The 26,349-nt window shown below is 36.5% G+C and overlaps 1 protein-coding gene across 5 annotated transcripts in view; it reads left to right on the top strand.

Annotated features, from left to right (window-relative positions):
- Window positions 1-6,632: 6,632 nt before the first annotated feature.
- The window catches only part of chd2 (chromodomain helicase DNA binding protein 2), a 37,919-nt gene continuing 18,202 nt past the window's right edge, over window positions 6,633-26,349 (top strand). Inside the window, exons 1-15 of one of the 5 annotated variants that reach the window (XM_066701986.1) lie at window positions 6,633-7,332; window positions 7,690-7,802; window positions 15,758-15,995; window positions 16,574-16,660; window positions 17,426-17,490; window positions 18,803-18,949; window positions 19,537-19,686; window positions 20,037-20,173; window positions 20,373-20,598; window positions 20,720-20,820; window positions 22,502-22,546; window positions 22,962-23,140; window positions 23,619-23,743; window positions 24,042-24,258; window positions 24,611-24,700. In XM_066701986.1, coding sequence (XP_066558083.1) covers window positions 7,741-7,802; window positions 15,758-15,995; window positions 16,574-16,660; window positions 17,426-17,490; window positions 18,803-18,949; window positions 19,537-19,686; window positions 20,037-20,173; window positions 20,373-20,598; window positions 20,720-20,820; window positions 22,502-22,546; window positions 22,962-23,140; window positions 23,619-23,743; window positions 24,042-24,258; window positions 24,611-24,700 — 1,869 coding nt within the window. In that variant the 5' untranslated portion in view covers window positions 6,633-7,332; window positions 7,690-7,740. The remainder of the gene's footprint in view (window positions 7,333-7,689; window positions 7,803-15,757; window positions 15,996-16,573; window positions 16,661-17,425; window positions 17,491-18,802; window positions 18,950-19,536; window positions 19,687-20,036; window positions 20,174-20,372; window positions 20,599-20,719; window positions 20,821-22,501; window positions 22,547-22,961; window positions 23,141-23,618; window positions 23,744-24,041; window positions 24,259-24,610; window positions 24,701-26,349) is intronic. The other 4 variants (XM_066701987.1, XM_066701989.1, XM_066701988.1 and 1 more) reach the window with 4 other exon arrangements.

Below are 26,349 nucleotides of genomic sequence, written 5' to 3'. Positions count from 1 at the left end.
TGACTAACGCATTTGTGCATTTTCTTTTTAGGTTGAACTTGGACAAACTGGAGATGGATGAATAGAAGAGAAAGTGCTTAGCATTTATTTTGAAGATGGTAAGTGAGACTACAATTAACCTCATTAGTGTTTTTTATTTCTTTACATGGAGTTACCAGTAGGATGTGCTGTAAAGGACATCACATTTTATTATTATATTCTATTTTGAAATGAATAATTGATCTTCCTTAGTTTTATATTTTGATGCAAAGTAGCTAATTTTGTTTTCCTTTTAGTTTGCACAGTTGAGAGGTCGTCCTCCGAGGGAGTGCAGTTAACAAAAGAGAAAAAGTAAGTATTTTGTTTGGATGCTCAGGGTTTTAAAAACCCTCTGTTTAGCAATGTGACAATTGCATAAGATGTACATATTTTAGTATTGACCAACACTTATTTTTAATTTCATAATCTATTTGTCTTGTGATAAATCCCAAGGTTTTCATGTATAGTATATTTAAATATTAAATTAGTTGCTTCCACTAAGTCAGTAAGCTTAGATGTTAATGTAAAGCAGATTTAGTACTCATAATCTAGGAACATGGCAGTGTGCTTCATATAGGACAACACAAGGGATAAGTTACTTATTTTAATTGCATTTTCATACATAACATACTATTAATTGGCTAAGATTATCAACATTTCTTCTGGAGTATGTATTGCTGTATTCAACTTTAATATAAATACATACCCAGATAGTGAATTGATTCTTGGGGATTACTGCAGAATTGTAAAGTGATCCAACTTATTCTAAGTTTATAGCTGTATTTAGCTTTTCATATTTGACAATCACAATTATTCAATCATTAGTTGAACCAAAACACTTTAATCTCCCACTGCTTTTGTAAATTCATGGGTAAGTGGTTCAATATTTTTAACCCTTAATTCATTTCCCACATGCCTTTTTAAATTCTTGACTCAACCTCAAATGTCTGCAATCATAATCCTGAACCCGAGTGACTGCAAGGTTTGTTCAAGTTCTTGCACAAATCCACCCAGTTTACATAATGCGTTGCTTGCTCGATACAGTAGGAGTCTTCATTTCATTGCCTTGAGCGTTGCACCATTACAGGAGCCAGACTCCATTACTTGAAAAGGATCTTAAGACCTCATGGTGCTCTCATGTAACTTGAATACTTGATATGAAAACAGTCCACTAAAGCAGTTATTTTCCAGGCTCCTGAATCATTTAAACCGATTCAAATTTGGGGGCATTAGGATTAACTGTCTTACGGAATAGCTCTACCCCATTGAGACACAATGTGAATGAATTGTCCCTGTAGAATTGACCTTTTTAGTCTATATAGTTTGAATACATTTTGCATTAGTAGGCTACACTTAGATTTTCACGGTAGCTCAGCATGCCTAAAGTGTGAAACGTTACACATTCCTTACAGGAAAAACAAATATGTAGTTAACCCATGTTATGATTCCTTTCATAAAGGCCCCTCTTTTTTTTTTATTAAACCTAAAAGTAACACAATCAAACCAAGGCATATGTAACTTTGTCCATTTTTGTGATAAATTAACCATATATAGTGTGAAACATTTTTTATCTATTCTAAAAGTGCATCGTATAGTTGGAGGGGGCGTGGGAAATTGTTAATAGAATATTTAAGATGTTTTCATTTGACCAAAAATAGATTCCAGAGTATAATTGGATTTTGTCCTAAGGTGAGCTAAGATCATGTGCAGTGGGTGTGGTTTGGGTGGTTTGGGGAGTTGCACAAGGACTGAGTTCTCAACCTCGAAATAGGTTAGGTCATGTGATTCAGCTGGAGCAAAGGGGAATGGAGGCTGTGCTCACAATGTTCAGTTTAAAAAATGTATATAATAATTTGTATGTCATTGGAATAATATTTAAAAGCCAAATAGTCAATTAATTTAGTGTAATGTCTTTGCTAGACTGTGGAAATAAATAAGTCGGTTTTAGAAGTCACATTACTTTGTGTGAAGTTGAGGAACAGGTTCTAGCATGTATTGATTCATGAAAGGGGTTCTGATTTTTAGCTAATTAGCTTTGTTAATTAAATGTTTTGAGTATAAGGTTTTATTAACTGAACACTTATATCTACAGGACTCAGAATTGGACATCTCTGAAGTATTACCCTACCAAGATGCTTCTGAAAACCAGTGATTTTCAAGACACCCTGGTAAGTCTTACTTTGAGTTTTGTTGTAATGGTGTTTATGTATATGGAATTTTTCTTCAGATGTTTGTCATTTCACCTGAATAAAGTCACCAAGCCCATACACTTCAAAAGATGAGGATATGTTTCACATTTTATAGTAATTTTCTGGACAACAGATTCTTGCTATACATTTAGCCTTTGAACACATGCATTCCAAAATAACTTGATTAAAATGGGGGAATATACCACACCCTTCACATGTATTTTTGAAAGCCACTTCCTTATTCTTTGCATGAAATCAGTGTTACATATCTGATAGTGTGCAATGAGCCTTTTAGGCCTGTCTGCTGATGGCAGGCATGTTGAGATTGCTAGGCCGGTTCTTTGCTAGTAGAAAGTAGGCATATAAAATCTACAAAAATCTTTGACCGGTTGGGACACTGCCACCTTCTGCATTATGTCTTGCATAGTCAATCAGGTTTGTCAAGAGCACTTCCAAAGCCTTCCTGTTCAAGATAAGATGCAAACAATGTTTTCAACCTAAATGAAGGTTGGGTTGACGGCACCAATATAGTTTCTCAAACTTTTGAAGAATCTTGTCTTGTGACAAAACACTCGTGAAGGTGTTGCTCCAGAGGAAAGAATAGTCAGTTCTTTCCAATGTACCAGCCTGGACTCTGACAGATCCTACACCACATCTGTTTTGCAACATCAACCACAAAGTTTCCATATAGCCCCATTAGCCTGGATCTCCGTATAATCAAGTCTGGACAAGCTCATGAAGAAGGCTGGTTTTGTATCGAAGGTGTTCTACTTTACTCAACCCAAGCCCCTTTCAGACATTGTTGCATGTGTTTGTCTGTAGGAGCTTGATGGATCAAGCATCTTGACCATATACCAGCACCATGAAGCTGTGTATAGAAAGGTCTTCTCAATTAGGTCACATTCATTTAAAATTTGCTTGTGTAACACATCTCACAACTGAGATCCCATATTAAAGCAGATTTTATTGGTGTCGTAATCCAAGTTTACACCATGTATAACCACACTTGTGTACCACTTTTTCGGTATACCAGTTACCTTTCAGAATGTGGAAATCCTTGGCATTTAAATTCCCAAGTTAACACATGACACTCAACAAAACATAGTTGTTTGAAAACTATGTCAATTAGACATTACTATAATTTAATTAATGGAGTTTGATCCTCTATAGAGAGAGCATGGCAGGTTGGTATAGCAGTGTATTGCTGTTGAGTTCTTAACCAGATACAATCTCAATACCCAACAGTCTTCTGCCTCTTTGAGTTGACTGTGCCAACCAAGTTTAGTTTAGCTTCTCAAGTCAAACTTCTTAGTGTACATTGCACTTGTGGTTTCATTGTTCAGTTTAGGACTCCCATCAACTGCAGTGCAATTCAAGATATTTTTCCATTCCTAGTTCAATTCACTTCATACTGCAGACATCCCACTCCTGCCATCACTTGGGCTTTAGGGTCCTAGTTCTATACAAATGTCCCTAGTGGAATTGGATATTCAATCTGTTATTTTAAGATGGTTCATTACTGTGTGAACTTTAATAGCATCTCCTATCTGAGACTGAAGTGCATGAGCTTGGTGATTTCATGTATGTATGATTAATCAAATTTCCATTGAGGAAAAGTGTAGTCAACCTTATTGGTTGAAATATTGAAATGAGAAATTTTGCTGCAACATTACAATTGATTAAAACACTTGCAAGAGATCCTGCATTGTGAAAACACTATCAATTTTGCAAAAATAGTAGGCTACTCTAATCTGAGTTTTCATGGTCTGAAAGATTAGTTTTAATCTCACGTGAAACAATGTAAACTTTAGACCTGCAACAACAGTGATTTTAGCAAAGACACTGAACGATGTAAATGACAACCTTCTGAACTGAGTGAATTTTAAACTGAACTGTTGTGTTGTAAGTGTATGGTGTTTTAAAGTGGGCTTACATATGTTGTGAGTTGCTGTTTGTTTTTGGCATTTTCTCAGTCTTTATAAATTGGTGGGACTTGATTTGCCTTTTATTTGTATGATATATTTGTCTATCTGATTTTAAATTGAATGTTGGTGTAATGTACCGTTCTTCAAGAGAGCATTATTTTATCAACTACATAGGTCAAACTTGAGATTTATCTTGAGTTATCTTGAGGTACTTGAGGATAATGTTTACATTTTTGCTTTCCCCATTACAATTAAAGTGCATCTGTTCACATTAAGACAATGTCTGGATAATGACCATGAGTAGATGTAGACTGTATAGCTAGATTTAATAATGGGGACAGTTTGCTTTTGAGTTGATTTTGTTGGTTAGAATACTGTAACATTTTATAGAGCAGTGATTTTGTTTTGTGATTTTGTGAGCCTGGTTAGATTTGCAGTTTTCAGATGTGTGTACTTTTCAAGATTCAAATTATTCATCTAGAATGTAAAGTAATTTTTTACATTAGTTGTTGAGAAATGTTCAAAGATTTGAAGTAAAGGTTTTGATTTTATTGACAGTTTAGAATGTTCCTGATGAAGTAGTATGCAGATATTGAAGGAAATTTGCAGTAGGTTATCATAACACTTCAGACTATTTTGTTATGAGCTGGTTTAACAAATTTATAAAGGGTTTTTAAAATTCATATTTGAGTGGACTCCACAGTGGTAAATTAAATCCCACTGTTTTGTAACATTGTGATGTTCACTGGCATATTTACTTTAGTTAATTAATGCATAAGTAAGATTTAGAACAGTTATCTTATTCATACATTTTATAGACTTTTGAAGACTACTTGACAGAATAGTAGTTGCATGCATAGTGTTTAGATGTTTCATTTTGTAGCCTTTGGGCTTTATGCTGATTTATGCTTATTTTGAGGTTGTTTGTTTTTCATTAAACTTTAAAATGTGAAGACTTCTAAGGTAAGGGTTTTGAATATATTGCCTGCTCTTAATGCCAAATTATATTGGCTGTTTACATATATATTTTTTTTTGTTTAATTCCATTAAGACCCCATACTGAAGAGGTTCAAGTGGAGACAACTGGTATGTCATCAAGATGGTGCCTCCTTTCTGTGAATTGGGATTACTGTGTCAATTGGGAAGGCTGATTTATTGAGTTAAAATGGACTTGATCTGCATTGCTTGGACTTGACTGTTTTTGTTTTAAGAAATTGACTATGTAATTGGAAACCCATTTTAAAATGCATTTGATTTTGTATATCTTGAAAAATGTGTTTTCCTGGAATAAAAACCTTGCATGGCCAATTGTTTGACCCCCGAATTTAAAAAACATACAAAACAAACTGTAATTTTAATTGTCGGATATTTGGACTGCTTTAAATTGTTCAATAAAATTTTCCTTCACATTTCTGCATTTCTTGGGATTTTATTTTTTCCTGGTTTTGGCTTTTTGAGGAATACCTCGGTTTCAAATGGAAACAAACAATTGAAATGAACTTTATACGATGTGAAAGAACTATGAGCACCTACAAATGAATACAGGTGTCAGGCAATGAATGTATTCACATGGTGTTCAAGTTGCTCATGATTTCGCCAATTAATCTTCTCTTCCTCTGTGTACTTTTTGGCATAGTTACGTATTCTAAGAATTATCGATGTTCTATATGCAAATAATATTTGTGGGTAATGACATCCTGGAGGTCTGTGCCTGATCTTTTTAATACGAAATGTAAAGAACGATGTCCCAAAGTGTTGGGTTGGATGATGGGTAAAATGTAATGTATTGCATTTTCCCATTGCTATTTATGGGACAATCAAAGTCTTGGTTAAGTTTGCCTTGACCTTGTTCAGTTGGACTCTTGAAGGGCATCACCCATTACATTCTTATAGCCTTGCATACAGATCACTCCCTCCTTGACCATTATCTGGTAGAAGATGGTTTGCAATGAGTCCAGTCCAATAAAGGTCCATATGGCATTTGTCCCAATCAACTGATGCCAGTTGGTGGATAGAGTGGATCAAGGATCTATTCAAGATTCAACTTAAAGTATCAAGTCTATCACCTGACTGTTATCATATCCATAGTGCTCTTGTATGTCATTGTGTTGCAATTGCTACATTGTAATAGTATTGCAATTGCCATCCCCCTCCCATCTGTGTTGCACCATTACTGGGCTTTGGGTTATTTTTTGTTCAGTTTTGAGGGATTGTCTATCCTTCATTTCAGTTTCCAGATTTTAAAGTCCATTTCCATGGATGCTTTACCAGCTGTTTAACTTTGTTTTCCATTATTGTGTATGCTTCAAGAAAACACAACCCAACAGTGTTATGTGCAAAGGGTTAAATTGAGAAGGTGGTTGTAATGGTGTCCAAGGCTCTTTTGTGTTGCTTATATAAAATGGCTCCAGTTGGCTCATTTCCTGTCTGAACAGGAAGTAATAGCTGCTCCAAGATTTAAATTTACCCAAATTTATATTTTATTTTGTTGAAAATGTGTGACTTTATACCAAGAATGGGACTTGGTTTTCAATGACCCCATACTTGTTTTAGGGAAAAGTGATAGAAGTGGTAAAAGACTTCCGTTTAATTTTTGTATTTTTTGAATAAAATGAAAGGGGTGGGTCTTTGGTACATCACCTGAGTCCTGGGGTAAATGGAAAGAGCGTCAATCAAAGGCAGAGCTCTCAGAGCTGGGAAGGAGCTCTAGATGGCGGCTGAGCCTTGGAGAGGAGAGCGCATTGAGAGTAGCTGAGCTTCTCCAACACTTTGTGTAACTTTTAGCAACTTTTAGGCCGCCGCAGGGGCCAATGATCTGCATTATTAGTAAATTTAGCTTCCTTACGTCTTATTTTATTCGGAAAAGAGTGAAGCCTTTTGTTAGATTTCGATGCCTTTACCGAGAGGAGAAATACAGTACAGTCTATGTGCGAGTCGTTGTTTTCCCAGCTTAGCACGGCAGCCATGGCGCACCTCCATTTTTAGTGCGCTCTGCTAGGCTGCTTATCCGCCTCTTATTTCATCAATACTAGCTTACGATTACATGTTTTTATTTGTATTGAATAAAACAATAATCTGTCGATATATGTATATATATTTGAAACGGAATATTTGCTTTTGGAAACCCAATAACGGAATAAAGGACTTCATTGACAGACTGGAAAGCAACACTTCATTCTACCTGTCTGTACATGGAAGAGGTATGTTTATATTTCCGTTTTTGATCCATTAAATATTTTGTTATTTTGAAAATGTATTTTTGAAATGTCTCGCCTTTTGTCCGATGACGCAGTTCTAATCCTGTGTGTGCTGGTTCATGTTTTTTTTTTGCGATATGCCTTTAACTTTGCTTTTTTATTTATTTTTTTATAGGGATGCTCAATCGAGCAGGTGTCTTTTATTTTCAATGTATTTGTGCTTTTGAAATGTAATTGTAACCCTTTTACGAGACAGTGCTGTTTCTGTAATGTCGTCGCAGCGTCAAGGCTTTGCTGTCCTAGCAAAAGCGAGCAAATGAAACTTGCAGGACATCTTACCTTTCTTTTAACTTTTGACAGTAAATACCAGGACATAAGAACATCAGAAACAAAAGTTTTCAGGATACAAAGATGATGAAGAATAAGAACAAAAAAGCTGAAGATGACGGGTCGACCCAAAGCAATGCATCAAGGTACGATCTTTCATGTTTTTCACCTTTTTTGACATCTGCCTTGATTGTTTACCTCGACAAGCATGGGTGCTCACCTGTACACCTGTTTAGTGTCCAGTTTCTCCGATTTGTTTCTATTTTGGATACATGACCTTGGGATCCTTAAATTGCCACACCCTAATTTTGCCAGCATTTTCTAAAACTTAAGACCAGACTTAAGGGCCCATATAAAGCATCGGTACCCTGTTATATGCCAACCCGATTGAAGTCGTCTGTTTTTTAAAAGCAGATATGCGATTTCTTTTAAGTATTTCTGTCCGTTTGATACAGCAGAAAATGACCTTGTCTGCTTTTGTCGTTGCTGCATTGCACCATTTTACATACAATGCAGATTCCCATTTACAAAAACATTTATCGTTACTTTTTCATCTGTTTTGTAGAAATAAAACCATTGTAGTGATTGAGTGATCATTTACAAAGCGACCTTTTCCCAATAGAAAGAATAACTGCTCGTTAGTATCTATTGTTGTGGAACTCACTTGATGCATGCATATATATATATATATATATATATATATATATAATTATAAACGTGTGTATATCTGTATCTATTTTTTCCATTCACAGCTTGAAGAGTTTGCGTTATTATATTTAAAAAACATTTATATTATATAACATTATAATGCTATTGGTTCACAAAAATATATATACACTTTCTATTTTTTTTTTTTTTTTTTAGAAATGGTTAAACATTAAATGTTAATATGATTAAATAAATGCAACATTTCTACATTTCCCTTTGCACTTTGAACCATTGTTCTTGAATGAACATGTTGACAGTTCATTGAGAAGCTTTAGAGAGTTGAAATTAAGTTAATATCTATAATAATCATATCTTGTCCAAGCAAGCTATTGTTTCTTTAGTATGTATAACAACCAGAGTGAAATAATGACATGTCTGTCAAATTGAAATGACCTACAACAAATGTATGGAAAGCTTACAATTTTGAAATACTTGAATGAATGTAAAATACTTTTGTGTGACTTTGGATACTATGATACCCTTTTCCCAGCTTAAAATGTTGAGTAATGAATGTAAGCTATTTGATTTAAAAGCTGCTTTTATTCATAGAAGCTTATTTTAAGTCTCTTTGTATCAGTGTCTACATAGACACCCTTTATGCAACTTGTTTCTAATAAATTATAGCTGTAAGTTATGTCTTTCTTTGAAATTGTGTGATTTAAGTGGGTTCATGTGATACTTGTTTCTTTTTCTTTTCTTTTTTATTTAAAGCTAGGTGCAAGGGGAGGGCCTCTGTATGTCTGTTTTATAAAGTGGGGTAGCTTTTCAAAAAAACATGAAGCTGATTTACATGCATAATGTGATTCTGCCTTTGACCCCATGTTTAAGTATTGTGGTCTCAATGTTAAAGACTATAATCCACAAGAAGCATGTGTGAATGAGATAAAGGTATTAAATCAGCTTCATAACCATTTAAGTTTACCTTTCCAGTATAACTGATATCAGCAATTATCAGGCTCACCATTAACTCAACTTTTTAATCTTTGTTACTCTCAGAAGTGTATTGTTGTTGTGCACAGTGTATTGCATAACTTAAGCCAATTTTATAGTCTTAAGGAATTAAGTTTGTTATTATTTCCCTTTCAGATCAAAGTACAATAAAGTTAAGTTTAAATCATATTAAGTCCTTTTCTTTTTCAGATTTGAATGCTAAGGTCACAGTAGGTGGGCTTGTTCTAAATGTCAGTGTATGCTTTTAAAAAAAAATCTACTCTTAACTTATTTAAGGAGCTTTTGCAAAACACTTTTTTTCTTTCCAGGAATTTTTGTGTTCATAATAAAGAAGAACATGCGGTGTGGAGCTGTTTGTTGATTTAATACAATCTGTATTTAGTTGTACACTGTACATTATACAGTTTTGTATTAGTGCAACATATTTTGTTTTTGTTTTATCAATTTTTATTGTTACCTTAACCTGACAGCCTGTGTGCCAGGATAATGTTAAGTTAGACATAGCTATGTAAGGCAAGCTTTTAGTGTTTACTAAGTGTAAACTACAATTGCATTTGTATTTTACAGAATCTGAAGCTACAGTTCTTCAATTTTTGTGCTTCAGTATTCTTGTGGCAGCCATTTTATAGGTGCAGATTTATTTAAAATAAAATCAATGTAGTAGTTTACTGCATTATTAAGGTACACATGGCTGTGTTTTTACATGTAAGGGAAGGAAGACGTCCCTTTTTTTTACTTTAAAGCTGTTTTTGTGTGCCAGAGGGTGTGCATATTCAATTCTGTTCAAAATATCAGTCATTTTCTAACATTAAATGGCTGCACGTCCACTTCAAAGTCACAAAATGGCTCTTGCTTTGTGCCGCATAGCTAGGCAGACATGCTGCAATACACAGTGTGTACTCAGAACTACAGGAAGCTGGAGCAGGATGTGGTTCAAAGGTCAGAAGTGTATGTTTTGAACAGAGATTGGTTAGTTGAGCACATAGCAACACAGCAGCCTATAGTAATTCTGTATCACAGTTGGTCCCACCCCCATGTGACATCATTCATAGCATTGTGAGAAGCTGCTGCTTTGTCAGCTGCTGCTGCTGCTGCTGCCCCTGGTGGCTGAGACTCATTGAGGTATAAGAAAGCATTACATTCAGAAGCATTTTAATTTTTATTATTGTTAAATAATTTTAGAGTTTAAGCTCTCAATATATTACAATAAATGTGAAACCAAAGTATAACATTTTGAACACATTACAACAGTAACCTGCACAGTAAAAGCTTTGTTGTTTTTGCAACATTTTATTAGTTGATGTATTTATATTACGGCAGGATTAGATAGACACCATAACAGAATAAACAGTATAACTGTAATCCATTTATTTTATTTTTGTTCCTGATAATAAACTGAATGTATTATTGCTGCTCAGGAAAATTTCACTCAAGTTTTGGTTCTACATTTTTTGTTTCCCCTTCTATAATATTGTCGAATTAAGTAGATCAGCTTATTTGAATAATTTGAATTACACATTACATTAGTTAAACTCTGGTATTAATACAATTACGTGTATAACCATTAACTAATTTTTCTTGGCATTCTAAAGATAGCATGTTCTAATTTACTTAATGATGGTTTAAAAGATAATTGTTTTGTGATAAAGGAATCTTTGGCTAACGTGCAGCTGTTCAATCTATATGAGCAAGGAATATATTTGTCTTGTTTGGTCAGCAGTTTTGTAATTTTGACCATTTAAGGTCCTGAATGTTGAAAGACTGTAGTTCTTGTTGGCTTTTGTTAAGCAAGGAAGCAAAAACAAACATAATCCCTTTGGCCTAGATTACATATATCATCTACAAATGAAAATAAACCAAGGATGGAAATTTACAATTTATATTCTACTTCTGTTTTCTCTAGTGAGAAAAGATTTTAGGCATTTTAAACTTTTTACTTAGATTAATGTACAATTGTTAAATCCTCTCAGAATACAAGCATTTCATTCATCATGCATAACCTGTATTTATATTTTATTTACTTCTTAGTTATTTCTACATCTATATCTGTATATATCCAGTAAGATTAAGGTTCTAAACTTGGCCAGGCCTTTTATGTAATTTTAAAGTTTTCAAATCTGCCAGTTGCAGCTGTGAAGTTTTAAGACTGCTATCGTGACACAGTAAATCAATTAATACCTGAAGTTACAATTTGCCAGTTAGAGTGGAACCTTATATTCATCTTTAAACTCTACAGGACTGACTTCACTTATATGCCAGCAAGATTGTTATATTTTATGTCTCTGTAATAGCATACGGGAAGGATTTGGATAACTGGTGAAGTACACAAGGAGTTGGGGCAACTAGTGTTCAATTACCTGATCTGCACAAATATAAATGAGATTCATTTTTGAAAACAGATGGTTACCTGTCGGTGCACACATTTACAAACAAGCAAAACACAGGCTCTTCCTGCAAGGGGATGGCATTGCATAACACTTGGCAACGTTAATCTAAAGGAAGTCCATCACAGCCCTGCCCTTGTTTAAAGTGTCTTTTATCTAAAGTAAAAGTTCCCTTATTTCTCCAAAATGAGTCATTTTAAATGTGAATTTGAACTTGTACATGGTGAACATTGGTCTTATGTTCTGTAAAATGTAATACATTTGCAGAATCAGGCCAGTCTTTCACAGAACTTGTATAGTGGCCTGTTGTATATGTTTTTAAAAAAATATATAGGCCTATATATGTATACTATATATACACATGTATGTTTATACAGTGCTATTTCCTATGTCCTTCTGTACTTTTATTATCCGTCTACATCTGCAATAGAAGGCATAAGTCTCTTATCTGATAATTATATCAGATTATACATTTTTATATTAGTGTCTTCACATTCACAGTCTTCCATGGCCATTCTGTGCTTTTGTTTATTTGGCAACTGGATTGTGTGGATAAAATATTTCAGGACTTTAGTGCAAAATGAACTTCGATCATCCTGCTGAAAATCACCACTACTTTCTACTATGCATTTTCTGCGTCTACCCTACTCTTTTACATCCTTTCTACATACATGCGAAGCCCATATTTGTAGCAGTACTGGTCACTAAGTGTGATCTCCATACACCAAAAGTCATAAAGAAAAGCTTGCTTTTAATACTAGTGTTCAGTAATCTCAAATATAAAAAGCTCAAAATGATGATTCCAAAATTGTAACTTACCACATTGCACACACACAATCTACTTGCACACATCTTGATAACTGGAAGAGTGAATACATGTCTTCAGTTTGCTTCAACAAACAGGTTTGTTTTCCATTATGTAGTATATAAATGTGTAACCGAAAGCATAATAATTTTAATAACAGTAATCATATGGGTATGTTAAAAAATGGATTAATCATGCTACCACAATACAGTTGTTCACACTCTCAATCACAGTGACTATAATCAAGCAGTCTGTGCAGAAATCTTTATACATTATGGAAATATAAGTTACACCAACTTGACTGGAACCTTATTGGACTTAAAGGGTTTATACATACCTTTTTTTGACATTCATGAAAAACCAACAACAAAAAACATTACAGGGAAAGACTAGATTGCCTTAGGTCCAATACATGTTCAGACATCCATCTACCTTAAGTAATGTGTGTACTGAATTAGAATCTAAATTCAGATAGAAACGGAAGAGATACTTGTATTGTTTGAACAGTTTGTATTGCAATGGGCATTTCTAAGGAATGTACTTAAGTGTGTGTGCATATAGATGTAGGCTACATATTAACAAGTACCCCTGGAAATAACTAGTGAATCTTACTGAAATACAACAAAGTATAAACTATTGATTTTTATGTGAAAAGGTATTGCCTTTCTCAAAAGTCAACGTTTGACTATATATTTAAGCATTCTACAGCAAATTCCTTTCTGGTGCATCAATGTCAACACCTTCTTTATTCTTTATTGCTTTTATTTTTAGAGCCATTATCATAAAGACATACTAACCCTTCACCCACATGTTGTAGTCCTGAGGCTACTGCCTGACTTTGAAGAACAGAAGCATTTTCACTAAATCTCCTCTTTGAGCAGTAGCAAAGGAATTTCAAATCTTAATTCTACTATCTTCATGTTTTGCTATTGGAATATTTAAATTTTTACAATCTGTCCCCTTTTATAGTTGACAAATTTACAAATGTTTTTTTTGTGCTTGTCTGTAACACATAATGTAGGTTATTTGACAAACATCTATGATTTAGTACTCTTTATGTTTTCCATATCACATCAAAGGTTTTTTGAGCTACAGGTCTTGAAGACCTCTCTCTCCTGTTTTCTTTGATGTGGGGAGCCGTGATGCGAAATTGGCTGCAAATTGACTCAGTTAGGGAAGGATTATCCTTGTGTTCGAAAGCCGTGTAATGTCTCCCCAATCTTTTCTTTCTGCACTTCATTTAAATAGCTATCAGTCTGTCTATATCTTTGGACTGTGGCTTGTTATTTAAAAATTTGACTCACTTATTAAGGGAAGCCGCAATACATTGTTTAATATATATTTTTCAAAGCTATGCTCGCTCATCCAACAGTTCTGTAAGGGATATTTTCAGTAGAGTGTCCACTTGCTTTCGGACTGATATTAAACTTTTGTAGAAACCAATGGTTATAGTATAGTTTTCAGTAAAATTTCCCACACCACATTATTGTGACCAACACTGTATTTGTGTGTGCGTTTGTGTATAGGCAATAGTATGGGAAGGCAAAATGTATGTAAGTTAACATTTTGGTAATAAAAACGTGAAAAATTAAGAATGAAGCCACTTATTTTTTTTTGGGGGGAGATTTGATGAACATCAAGTGACGATGTTAAGGTCTGACTGAGATGCCTACAATGTCCCACATAAAAAATAAATAAAAAAAAAACACTTATAAACCATTTACATATTGTATAACTGAATCTAAGTGTGTGATATCTTAGTGATCAGTGGTTTAGTTATCATGGGTTTACTACTGATTGAAGGAACAGCATGAAACCTTAACTATCATTATTAAAATTACCTCAGAGCTTATTTGTTCAACCTCATCAAACAAAATGCTGAGTAGTGTCCTTCTCTGAAGGTGGAATTTAAAGTCTTGGTTAATTGGGGTCAATATTCGAGAGAGTTCAGTTTTGTGACCTCAAGCTTCAGAACAAAATGGTAACTTGTATGGAAATACAATCTTATTAAACTAGCAGGGTTTTATATTAACACTCCAGTTCCTTCAATCAATTTGTCTGTTTGTTTGGAAAGAAGGTAGGTTCATATCAGACAATGCAAGAAAAAACAAATATATCACAATCAACCCATATTGATGCACTGCTGGATGAAGGCCTCCCTGAGATGTTTCCACTTCTATCTACATCTTCTCTTTTCCTTGTCACCCCTGCAAAGTTTAATTAATTTCCCCATCTTTTATGTGGTTGTCTTCTAGATGCTTTTTTTGTCCATTGGGATCCATTCAATAACTATTATTTATCGTCTGAATACATATGCATATAGTTATTAAGGAAGAACTTGCACTGTCTCCAAAGTTTTACGAAAGTTTTAACATGAAGAAACAAATTAAAATGGTGAATAGGAACAGCACAGGGGCCAAAGTATTACGACTACTGTATATCTGTCCATCTCTGAGATGAGCAGTGATGCTGCCCCCTGCCTGCAGATAAAATATTTTTAGACATTTAAGAGTAAGAGGTGAAGAACAGAAATATGAAGATTTCTTAAAATTGTGTTAGGGGGTGAGAACTGTGCAAATGGAGTTTAATCATTTTAAAATTATATGTATACATTTATTAAAAAGCTGTTTATTTATAGTCTATTCTTACTTCTATAAATTATATAAAATCTATTTCCTTCCCGTATTGTTAAAACAAGCTTGAGTATTTAAACTGAAATATTGAGCTATTCTGTTAAGACACAAATGGGTGTTCTTTTGAAAGGAACTTTGAGGAAAAAGTAGCACATGCTAAAGTTAAGATCTATTGGACTCCCAAAATAAGGAAGCAATAATTTCAGTCACCATTTAAGGGTAAATGGTAATTAAAAACATTGACTTAAAGTCTTCCTTACATTAATTTTTTTATGAAACCACTCCGTATTTACACAGTGTTCCAAGGCAGATTGAGTTGTATTCTGTAACAATTACTTATACATTGTTAAAGCACTGACCAGAATGTACCAAGTTTCATTTCAGTTTACATAATCTAACCAGTGAATTGACATTGATTTATTTTACATTAATACTATTAAATGTCATCATGAATGTTATCACTACACAAAGTAAAGCCCTTTCACTACAGAATGTTTGACAGCATTTGTAAAGTATGACCAAACAATGTCAATTGTTTTTTTCTAGACGGAACACTGTAATAAGCTTTTACAGGCCTGCTTTGGGTTAGATTTTAATTTCCAGTTTGTTTGACTTTGTAGCAATTCTGCTTCAGAAGAATCAAACCACTCGGTGTCGGAGTCTGGGAGTCAGTCGGAGAGCGAGCAGGGCAGCGAGCGAGGCAGCGTCGCACGTGGCACCGAGTCCAACAGTAGCTCTGAGTCGGAGAGCCAGTCCGATTCAGAGTGCGAATCGACAGGATCCAAATCCCAGCAAGCCTCCTCTGAGATGAAGGATAAGCCAGTCAGCAAGAAGGATAGATTAGCAGATGTTAAGAAGGTACCTGGTTATTATGATCTGGTTATTATTATGATAATAGCCTCTAAGCAGTATACGTTCCATTTACTAAGCACTTAGTGTTGTGTGCTTCTACATCACTTACCTGAATAAGACACATACACAGCCAAAGGCTTACTTGCCTCAACATCCCTGTTTTGAGGAAAGATTGACAGATCATTGCACTGAAAATACTGTTGTTTTCCTCCCACTCTTTTATATGTATGTAAATAACAGTTTCAAGATTGTTTTTGTGAGGTATCTGACTCCCAAGTGTTCAAATAGTTGAAGGGGTATAACCTGGTGTTCCATCTCTAATCTATAAGAAAGCTACACATTAATATTCTGACCACATTTCAACGTAGAACTTTTTACTAAATACCCTCCCCCATATTTGGAACGAAAAACAATGCGATTGATATATAATTATGGCTCAAAGAAACTAATAAAAAACAAAGCAAAAAAGATAAGTTACTTCCTAGCCTTAATAGCTTTTTCTTTAAAACTGTGTAGGGTTTTAAGGAAGAGGATAAATTGGTGGGAGGGCAGCAGGCCATCTTATGGTCTGTTTATGTTTACAGATGTGGGAAGAACATCCAGATGTTTATGGGGTCAGGAGGTCGAACCGGAGCAGACAAGAGCCTGCTCGTCTTAATTTTGGAGCGGAGGTAAGCTGGGAAGAGTCAAGGAACTGCACGCCAAGCAGCATAAGATTAGACAACTAATGTAGTCAGAAAATAAACTCAAAATTCATAACTGGTTCTGTCAATTTGGCTTCTAATTTCATAGCATTGATAAAGTAAGCTATTGACGCACATATGAAAACATAAACACATTGGTAATAAAGTTCTACCTTGAAATCCCATTGGTGACCTTGCCCGATTTACAAGCTAAAGGTTTATTTTGATGCTCAAGGGAATTCTGGTAACACTGTTTTACCCATTTTAACCCCCACCACCCACCACAAAGGATAAAATGCATGCTGACCTATGGCTTCTCACTGTTTGAATTCCCCACCATGTGGCCATTAGGGCGAGTGAAGGGCTCTGAAAGACCTCCCTGCACCCTCTAGTGGTCCATGAGAGGAATTGCAGAAGGGAATGAAAAAATACTTCTGTAAGCATCATGGTGTTACATATACATATGTACACACATACAAAACTGGGAAGGAAACAGTTTTTATGATAATGATAGAAGCCAGGGGATCTGTACATTGAAATGTTCCAACTTTTTCTGGTATTTCACATTTGGTTTGCGTTTGTCATCTGATATTTCACTTATTTTAAAAATGTATAGAAGTAGTATAGTAGAAATCTTGTCCCATGTATTGTGGTTCAACAAGATTTAATAGTAATTACTTTCATTTACATTGTTTTTGGACTTTTGAAGAAAGTTAATTTATTATGCCACTTATGTTTTCAAATAATCTGTAGGGCAGCAGCGACTCTGAAAGTGAAAGTCCTAAAAGGAAAGGATTACGACCGAAGAAGGCAAAAGAGTGAGTACAGTGGTCTTATTAAGGAAGCAGGATGGTTTTGGATACTCCATTCCAAATCCCACACTTTTTTGATTTTAGTTTTAAGATATTGACTAAAGGGCTGGAGTTATACATTTCACCTTGTTTATTCACAGTGTGACCAAAATGGACTCAAAACATATTCTCTCACGGCATTCTGCTAATTATTCAAAATAACCCCCAAGGAATTGTATGCTTTCTTAGGACCAGTCAGTAAGCACAGTTTTTTATTTCATTGAAAAAATATATGCCAAGTTATTCTAGAGGCAAATGAAAATATGGTATGAATGTGGTGAAGTCAATTACATTTCAGTATAATACAGGTAGAACAGAAAGACCCTGTTATACTCATGCCGAGGTATCAAAATCATTTAGGCATTTAATTAATTGATTACTTTAAGTATGTAGATTGTTTTCAAGGCAGGTGGCAGACAAACATCAGTTGAATCAGTGAAGCGAAGAGAAGACTCCCTACTCCCCTTATTATAAATAAAATATTGTTAAATTTGACTGTAAATGGCTTGTTTTTTATACTAGAAAAATAATTATTGTAAGTGCTTCTGTTACGTAAACAGTTGCAAGTAATAAATTACTAATTAAATATATACATATAATTAAGTTTGGCCTGTGAAGGTATGAAGACCCGTGGGGCTGCTGACAGTTGATCTGGATCAGATGGCAGTGTAGCCACGACACTACTGATCCTGATCCTGATCCTGATCAAATGTACCGATGGATTTGATCCGGATCAGAAATGGCAGTATACACATGCTTATTGTTGATGTTAGAATTAAGTCACTGATCTTCTTTGCATCAGTAGGTGGATGAATGTGAAGTGTTTTACGTTATTGGTAGAGAATAGAACATTTGATACAGTGTGGAGGTGGACTTACGCTTACACCGCTGAAAGAGAAAAACAAAAAGCAAAGTTATTATTTCTACTCTCCCTCTCAGCGTTGTGGATTCGTGGCTCACTGAAATACATGCAAAGAAATGATGTAGCTTTTCTTGTCACCCACTTGGTCTTGCTCAAGTTGTGTATGCCTTGAGAGAAGGAAGCGTTTTAGCGACTGCAGTTGTTAAATCCTCAGATCTTAGCTAGTGTTTTTTTTTTTTTTTTTTTTTGGGGGGGGGGGGGGGGGGGTAAATTAAGTGAAGAACAAGTGATTGCTTGACCTCAGAGCAATTCACATTTTGGTGGCCTCTGATATGTGAGGTGGTTGAGGGTGGTGCTGTGAAGGTTAGAGTAATTAGGCTTTTAAAGGGTGAAACTGTGGTATTTCTGTGTTGAAAGAAATATCTGGAAAGATGATGGCTCTAATGACGAAGAAGATGAGGATGAGGATGAGGATGGTGATGAGGATGAGGAGGTGGATGCCAGCAGTTCAGAAAGTGAGCAGGAAGAGAGAAAAGTTAGATCCAGACGACCTCCAGCCAGAAGGTAAGGGTGTAGCAAAGCTTGGCCTTTAGACAGCTTGTTGCCTCAGTACAGTGCAGCAAGCTCTGTCTGGACTTGCTGCTCTCCTATAAATCATTTTAATACAATAAAAATGTAAGCCCCACATTGGGACTGAGATTATTTTAATGAGAAGTGGATCCTATTTACCAGAATCATTACACAATCAGTAAACCACAATTGGTAAAGGTGAATTGAGGTACATTACCTTGGTTTTCTGTTTTAGCGATTTATGAAATAAATAATAACATGCCATAAAATGATTGATATGTGTTAATATGCGTGAAAGCATGCAGAATCCCAGGGTAAGCAATACAAATTAGGTTTCCAAATTTTGAACCTGGTGCGATTGTTAACCTTTCAGATGACAGACAGATGTTAAACCATGCATAAAAGTTGAAAGCTGTCTTAAGGCCACTTTTTAAAAGGAGGCAGGTTGTTAGCAGGACTCGTGGGGATTTGCAGTGTGATGTGGAATAAACACAGATGGACAAGGATCAGGGAATCGTTGAGTCAAGCAGATTACTTCAGGGAGTTTTAATATATGTTTTTTTGCCGCTTTTTCTTTTTAGACCACAGCCGAAAACCGTCGTCAAGAAGCAACAAACTCAGAGGGGTAAGAAACGGAAAAAACAGGAGTCGTCTGATGAAGATGATGATGATGACGATGACGACGACACTCCGAAAAGACAGACGCGGCGGCAGGCAGCTAAAAACGTCAGGTACACAGAGACGACAACTTCGGCAACATTTGGAGACATTACTCCATTACTTCGTATTCATTAAGTACTTGTGAGTTTTAGTTTTCGTAATAATGTATTTTCTAATTGTGTGGAGAAACATCGGCCATATTTTATTGTGTATTTTAATATTTAACTTGTCGCATCTGAGAGCTAATACAACCTAATAAGGATTGTTAACTAAATTTGCATTCAGTATCAACTAATCTTGAATCTCTTCATGTACAAATTACAGAAACTTGTTACATACATGTTACATTTTAAAGAGCTACTGATATTGCGAGTGAACCATTTTCTGCCAGTTCTATTAACCGTTTTATTTTTCCCCACAGTTATAAAGAGGATGAGGATGACTTTGAAACAGACTCTGATGACCTGATAGAAATGGCAGGGGAGGGCACAGAAGAACAGCAGGATGACAGCGAAACCATTGAAAAGGTCATGGATGCCAGGACTGGAAAAAAAGGAGGTACTGCTCTCTTGAAGTAACTTCAATTATTGACACCAATGTCCTGTAGTTTTTTGAGACAAGAGGACTTCCAGTTCTTCTCAAAATGACCCCATTCCTTTTGGTCATAAGCTAGGATGATTTTGTCTTACTGCTCTAATACACATATTAGCTAAGGTTAGAAATCTAGACTAGATGTGTGTGTTGTTTCTGTATATAGTCACAGGGGCCTCAACGACGGTATATGCAGTGGCAGCCAATGGCGATCCGGGTGCCGACTTTGACCCCGAGAAGGACGAGGGAGAGACGCAGTACCTCATCAAGTGGAAAGGCTGGTCATACATACACAACACGTGGGAGAGCATCGACACCCTCACCCTGCAGAAAGTCAAGGGACTGAAGAAGCTGGAAAACTTCAAAAAGAAGAACGATGAAATCAACGCATGGTAATCTCTTTTCCTTGGTGTTGTTTTTTCCCACGAAGTGTAGATTGCGGAGGTCCTTTTACAATGCTGCAGATTTCATCCCAGAGGGCTCAATGGGTTTGCGATTTTTATTTTGTTCCAGGCTGTCCAAAGCATCCCCTGAAGATGTTGAGTATTATCACTGCCAACAAGAGCTGACTATTGACTTGAATAAGCAGTTCCAAATTGTAGAAAGAGTAATAGGTAAGTTTGTGAGAGAAGCACATACAGTGAGGGAAAAAAGTATTTGATCCCCTGCTGATTTTGTACGTTTGCCCACTGACAAAGAAATGATCAGTCTATAATTTTAATGGTAGGTGTATTTTAACAGTGAGATACAGAATAACTGCAACAAAATCCAGAAAAACGCATTTCAAAAAAGTTATAAATTGATTTGCATGTTAATGAGGGAAATAAGTATTTGATCCCCTATCAATCAGCAAGATTTCTGGCTCCCAGGTGTCTTTTATACAGGTAACGAGCTGAGATTAGGAGCACTCTCTTAAAGGGAGTGCCCCTAATCTCAGCTCGTTACCTGTATAAAAGACACCTGTCCAAAGAAGCAATCAATCAATCAGATTCCAAACTCTCCACCATGGCCAAGACCAAAGAGCTGTCCAAGGATGTCAGGGACAAGATTGTAGACCTACACAAGGCTGGAATGGGCTACAAGACCATCGCCAAGCAGCTTGGTGAGAAGGTGACAACAGTTGGTGCGATTAACTGTCAGTCTCCCTCGGTCTGGGGCTCCATGCAAGATCTCACCTCGTGGAGTTTCAATGATAATGAGAACTGTGAGGAATCAGCCCAGAACTACACGGGAGGATCTTGTTAATGATCTCAAGGCAGCTGGGACCATAGTCACCAAGAAAACAATTGGTAACACACTACGCCGTGAAGGACTGAAATCCTGCAGCGCCCGCAAGGCTCCCCTGCTCAAGAAAGCACATGTACAGGCCCGTCTGAAGTTTGCCAACATCTGAATGATTCAGAGGAGAACTGGGTGAAAGTGTTGTGGTCAGATGAGACCAAAATCGAGCTCTTTGGCATCAACTCAACTTGCCGTGTTTGGAGGAGGAGGAATGACCCCAAGAACACCATCCCCACCGTCAGACATGGAGGTGGAAACATTATGCTTTGGGGGTGTTTTTCTGGGGGGGACAGGACAACTGCACCGCATCAAAGGGACGATGGCTGGGCCATGTACCGTCAAATCTTGGGTGAGAACCTCCTTCCCTCAGCCAGGGCATTGAAAATGGGTCGTGGATGGGTATTCCAGCATGACAATGACCCAAAACACACAGCCAAGGCAACAAAGGAGTGGCTCAAGAAGAAGCACATTAAGGTTCTGGAGTGGCCTAGCCAGTCTCCAGACCTTAATCCCATAGAAAATCTGTGGAGGGAACTGAAGGTTCGAGTTGCCAAACGTCAGCCTTGAAACCATAATGACTTGGAGAAGATCTGCAAAGAGGAGTGGGACAAAATCCCTCTTGAGATGTGTGCAAACCTGATGGCCAACTACAAGAAACGTCTGACCTCTGTGATTGCCAACAAGGGTTTTGCCACCAAGTACTAAGTCGAAGGGGTCAAATACCTATTTCCCTCATTAACATGCAAATCAATGCGTTTTGAAATGCGTTTTTCTGGATTTTTTTGTTGTTATTCTGTCTCTCACTGTTAAAATACACCTACCATTAAAATTATAGACTGATCATTTCTTTGTCAGTGTGCAAACGTACAAAATCAGCAGGGGATCAAATACTTTTTTACCCCACTATATTCAAATAGAATATACATTTTACACTTTTTTGAATTCCAGTTCTTAGTGTTGGTATTGGGTGTGTTTTGGAAAGAATACTAATCTCTCTCGTGTTCTGTCAAGCAGCAGTGAAGACTGGAAAATCATCCCAGGGCCACTCCGATTTTCCTTGTGAGTCATCTTCTGTTTACTGTTCAGTTTCTACTTTCACCTCAACTGCTGTTCTGTTTTTAACACCTATCAATTGAAGAGCTAAATAAGACCTAGCCTGTGATTAGCATTTAATTGTTAAATTAATTTGAAGCTAAATTCAGAACCATCATTTAAAGATGAATATGATGAGAGTGTGTGCAGTAAAATTGTCTGTTTTTAATTGTAAGGAAATATTTTGATCGTATCTTTGGTGCATGGTGATTTCCCATGATGATGTCATGATTTCCCTGCTACTTGAATCAGTTACTTGATGACTGGTATAGGATTTTGTTCGTAAACACTTCTTAAAACCTGTGGGAGAACAGTATGCCTGATCTGTCTAGATGTCGCAAGTCCTTTCATTTTGATTTACTGTGTGGTTATTTCCCGGCAGCTCACAGTCATAAGACCTCCACCTCCAATGAACCGGAGTACCTGTGCAAATGGATGGGTCTTCCCTATGCTGAATGCAGCTGGGAAGATGGCGCTCTCATTGGGAAAAAGTTCCAGCACTGCATAGACAACTTCAACAACCGCAACGCCTGCAAAACTATCCCTTTTAAAGACTGCAAAGTGAGTGAAAGGTCCTGAATATATAGCTTAAGGTTGGTTACTTTGAAAACTAATCACACCGAATCGTAGTCGATACATCTCATGACTGGCATCACGGCCCTATATATCATAACAGCATCTTAGTGTACAGTCTCTGTTTCCTCTGTAACATGAAAAGGGCACTTTAATATCACATTGTCCTGCATTAACCAAGATCAACCAGAATCTGTTAACTACCTAAATGACCCAACTAACACAAGAGGAGAATAATTAGTAGGATAGAGTAGTCATTTTCAACCTGTTAGGATAATGTAGCATTTAAAGAAAAAGCAACAATCTTTTGATTTCGATTTGTACTGTAATTGATCTTAGCCTGTTCTCTAACTTTGGAAATTACTTGAAAATGCCTCATCCTTACTGTATGATTTACATACCTTCAGGCTGAATGGGATGTTTACCTTGTTGATAAATACTGGAATAATTTTTTATTTTAATCCAGGTATTGAAACAGAGGCCAAGGTTTGTTACATTGAAGAAACAGCCATCGTACATCGGAGGAGAGAACCTGGAGCTCAGAGATTACCAGTTAGATGGTCTGAATTGGCTGGCCCATTCGTGGTGCAGGTACAAAATGCCAAACCATTTTTAATTCAGTGTAGAACCTGGTACTATTATAAATTAATAGTAATACTTCAATGATATATTTTGCCTAATGTTAAAGTAAAGATACCGATTTTATTTTGTGCATCTGAATACAACACCAAAAATTGCCGCCGCCACCTAAATTGAACTTCAAGAGATAATTAACCGATTTAAATGACACCCTTGATGTTATTATATTTTATTTATTGGAGTTTTAAACTGAAGTTTGGGGGGAGGACCACCCCAGCAAACTCCTGAATTGTTTGTTTATCAACTCCAGGTGTAACAGTGTGATCCTGGCAGACGAGATGGGCCTGGGAAAGACAATCCAGACAATCTCCTTCCTCTCCTATCTGTTTCATCAGCACCAGCTTTACGGGCCCTTCCTGTTGGTGGTGCCTCTGTCCACACTCACTTCCTGGCAAAGGGAGTTTGATATCTGGGCCCCCGACATGAATGTAGTGGTGTACCTTGGGGATGTCATGAGCAGGAAAACGGTACGACTCTCTCTGGATACTTATTTAAGGGGGGCAGTGTTTTCTTTTCATTATTTAAGTCTTTAAATAGCACAAGACATCTTTAAACTATTTTGGTGTAAAAGTAATTGAATCACACTTAGGTCCTTATTTAAATAATGTTCAATTACCACAGGCTTTGAAAATATTCAATGGTACAAACAAAGGACATTTACTTCTGTTAACTTAATTAATTGGGAAAACCAAGTGTTGAGTATGGCCCTTAGTGTTTTATTGCACAATAGTAACAGTATTTATGGGCCACTTTCTTAAGATGTTAAATGAAAAATGAGTAGAATGTGTTTTTAAGCTTGTGTAACTCTGCTCTTTTTAGATCCGTGACTATGAATGGGTTCACTCACAGACAAAGAGAATGAAGTTCAATGCACTTTTAACCACCTATGAAATTCTACTGAAAGACAAGGTATGTTAAGAAACCTGAAAAGATTTACTTGGCAAGAATGTGGTATACTGATGTGTTTTACCTCGGGATCATATGATGTATTCCAGTTATGGTGATTAACTAGAATACAATGGTGATTAGAATTGCAATTTCCCAGAGACCTGTGCAAAATCATTTTGGCATAGAAAGGAAATTAAAGTGTCCCCCTCACTTTTCAAGCCATAACATTGACCTGATATTACTGACTTTAATCACTGAATTATGTGCTTTGGCTTTTTTTTTTGACATTTTTGTATCCTAGGTATAGTAATCTGTAGTGTTTTTGTTTTCTCAAAATAAATTAAATGCCTTTTCTGCTTTTGAGATTGAGAATTGCCACAACTAGCTTTTATGCCTCAAGTTATAGTATTAAGCACAGTTTTGTGATATACACTCACCTAAAGGATTATTAGGAACACCTGTTCAATTTCTCATTAATGCAATTATCTAACCAACCAATCACATGGCAGTTGCTTCAATGCATTTAGGGGTGTGGTCCTGGTCAAGACAATCTCCTGAACTCCAAACTGAATGTCTGAATGGGAAAGAAAGGTGATTTAAGCAATTTTGAGCATGGCATGGTTGTTGGTGCCAGACGGGCCGGTCTGAGTATTTCACAATCTGCTCAGTTACTGGGATTTTCACGCACAACCATTTCTAGGGTTTACAAAGAATGGTGTGAAAAGGGAAAAACATCCAGTATGCGGCAGTCCTGTGGGCGAAAATGCCTTGTTGATGCTAGAGGTCAGAGGAGAATGGGCCGACTGATTCAAGCTGATAGAAGAGCAACTTTGACTGAAATAACCACTCGTTACAACCGAGGTATGCAGCAAAGCATTTGTGAAGCCACAACACGTACAACCTTGAGGCGGATGGGCTACAACAGCAGAAGACCCCACCGGGTACCACTCATCTCCACTACAAATAGGAAAAAGAGGCTACAATTTGCACAAGCTCACCAAAATTGGACAGTTGAAGACTGGAAAAATGTTGCCTGGTCTGATGAGTCTCGATTTCTGTTGAGACATTCAGATGGTAGAGTCAGAATTTGGCGTAAACAGAATGAGAACATGGATCCATCATGCCTTGTTACCACTGTGCAGGCTGGTGGTGGTGGTGTAATGGTGTGGGGGATGTTTTCTTGGCACACTTTAGGCCCCTTAGTGCCAATTGGGCATCGTTTAAATGCCACGGCCTACCTGAGCATTGTTTCTGACCATGTCCATCCCTTTATGACCACCATGTACCCGTCCTCTGATGGCTACTTCCAGCAGGATAATGCACCATGTCACAAAGGTCGAATCATTTCAAATTGGTTTCTTGAACATGACAATGAGTTCACTGTACTAAACTGGCCCCCACAGTCACCAGATCTCAACCCAATAGAGCATCTTTGGGATGTGGTGGAACGGGAGCTTCGTGCCCTGGATGTGCATCCCACAAATCTCCATCAACTGCAAGATGCTATTCTATCAATATGGGCCAACATTTCTAAAGAATGCTTTCAGCACCTTGTTGAATCAGTGCCACATAGAATTAAGTCAGTTCTGAAGGCGAAAGGGGGTCAAACACAGTATTAGTATGGTGTTCCTAATAATCCTTTAGGTGAGTGTATATGCAGTAGTAAGAAA

This window comes from Amia ocellicauda, chromosome 4 (genome assembly GCF_036373705.1).
Source record: "Amia ocellicauda isolate fAmiCal2 chromosome 4, fAmiCal2.hap1, whole genome shotgun sequence".
In the NCBI taxonomy this organism is placed as follows: Eukaryota; Metazoa; Chordata; class Actinopteri; order Amiiformes; family Amiidae; genus Amia; species Amia ocellicauda.
The sequence above is the reverse complement of the archived record's forward strand: the minus strand, read 5'-3'. Positions and strand labels throughout refer to the sequence as shown.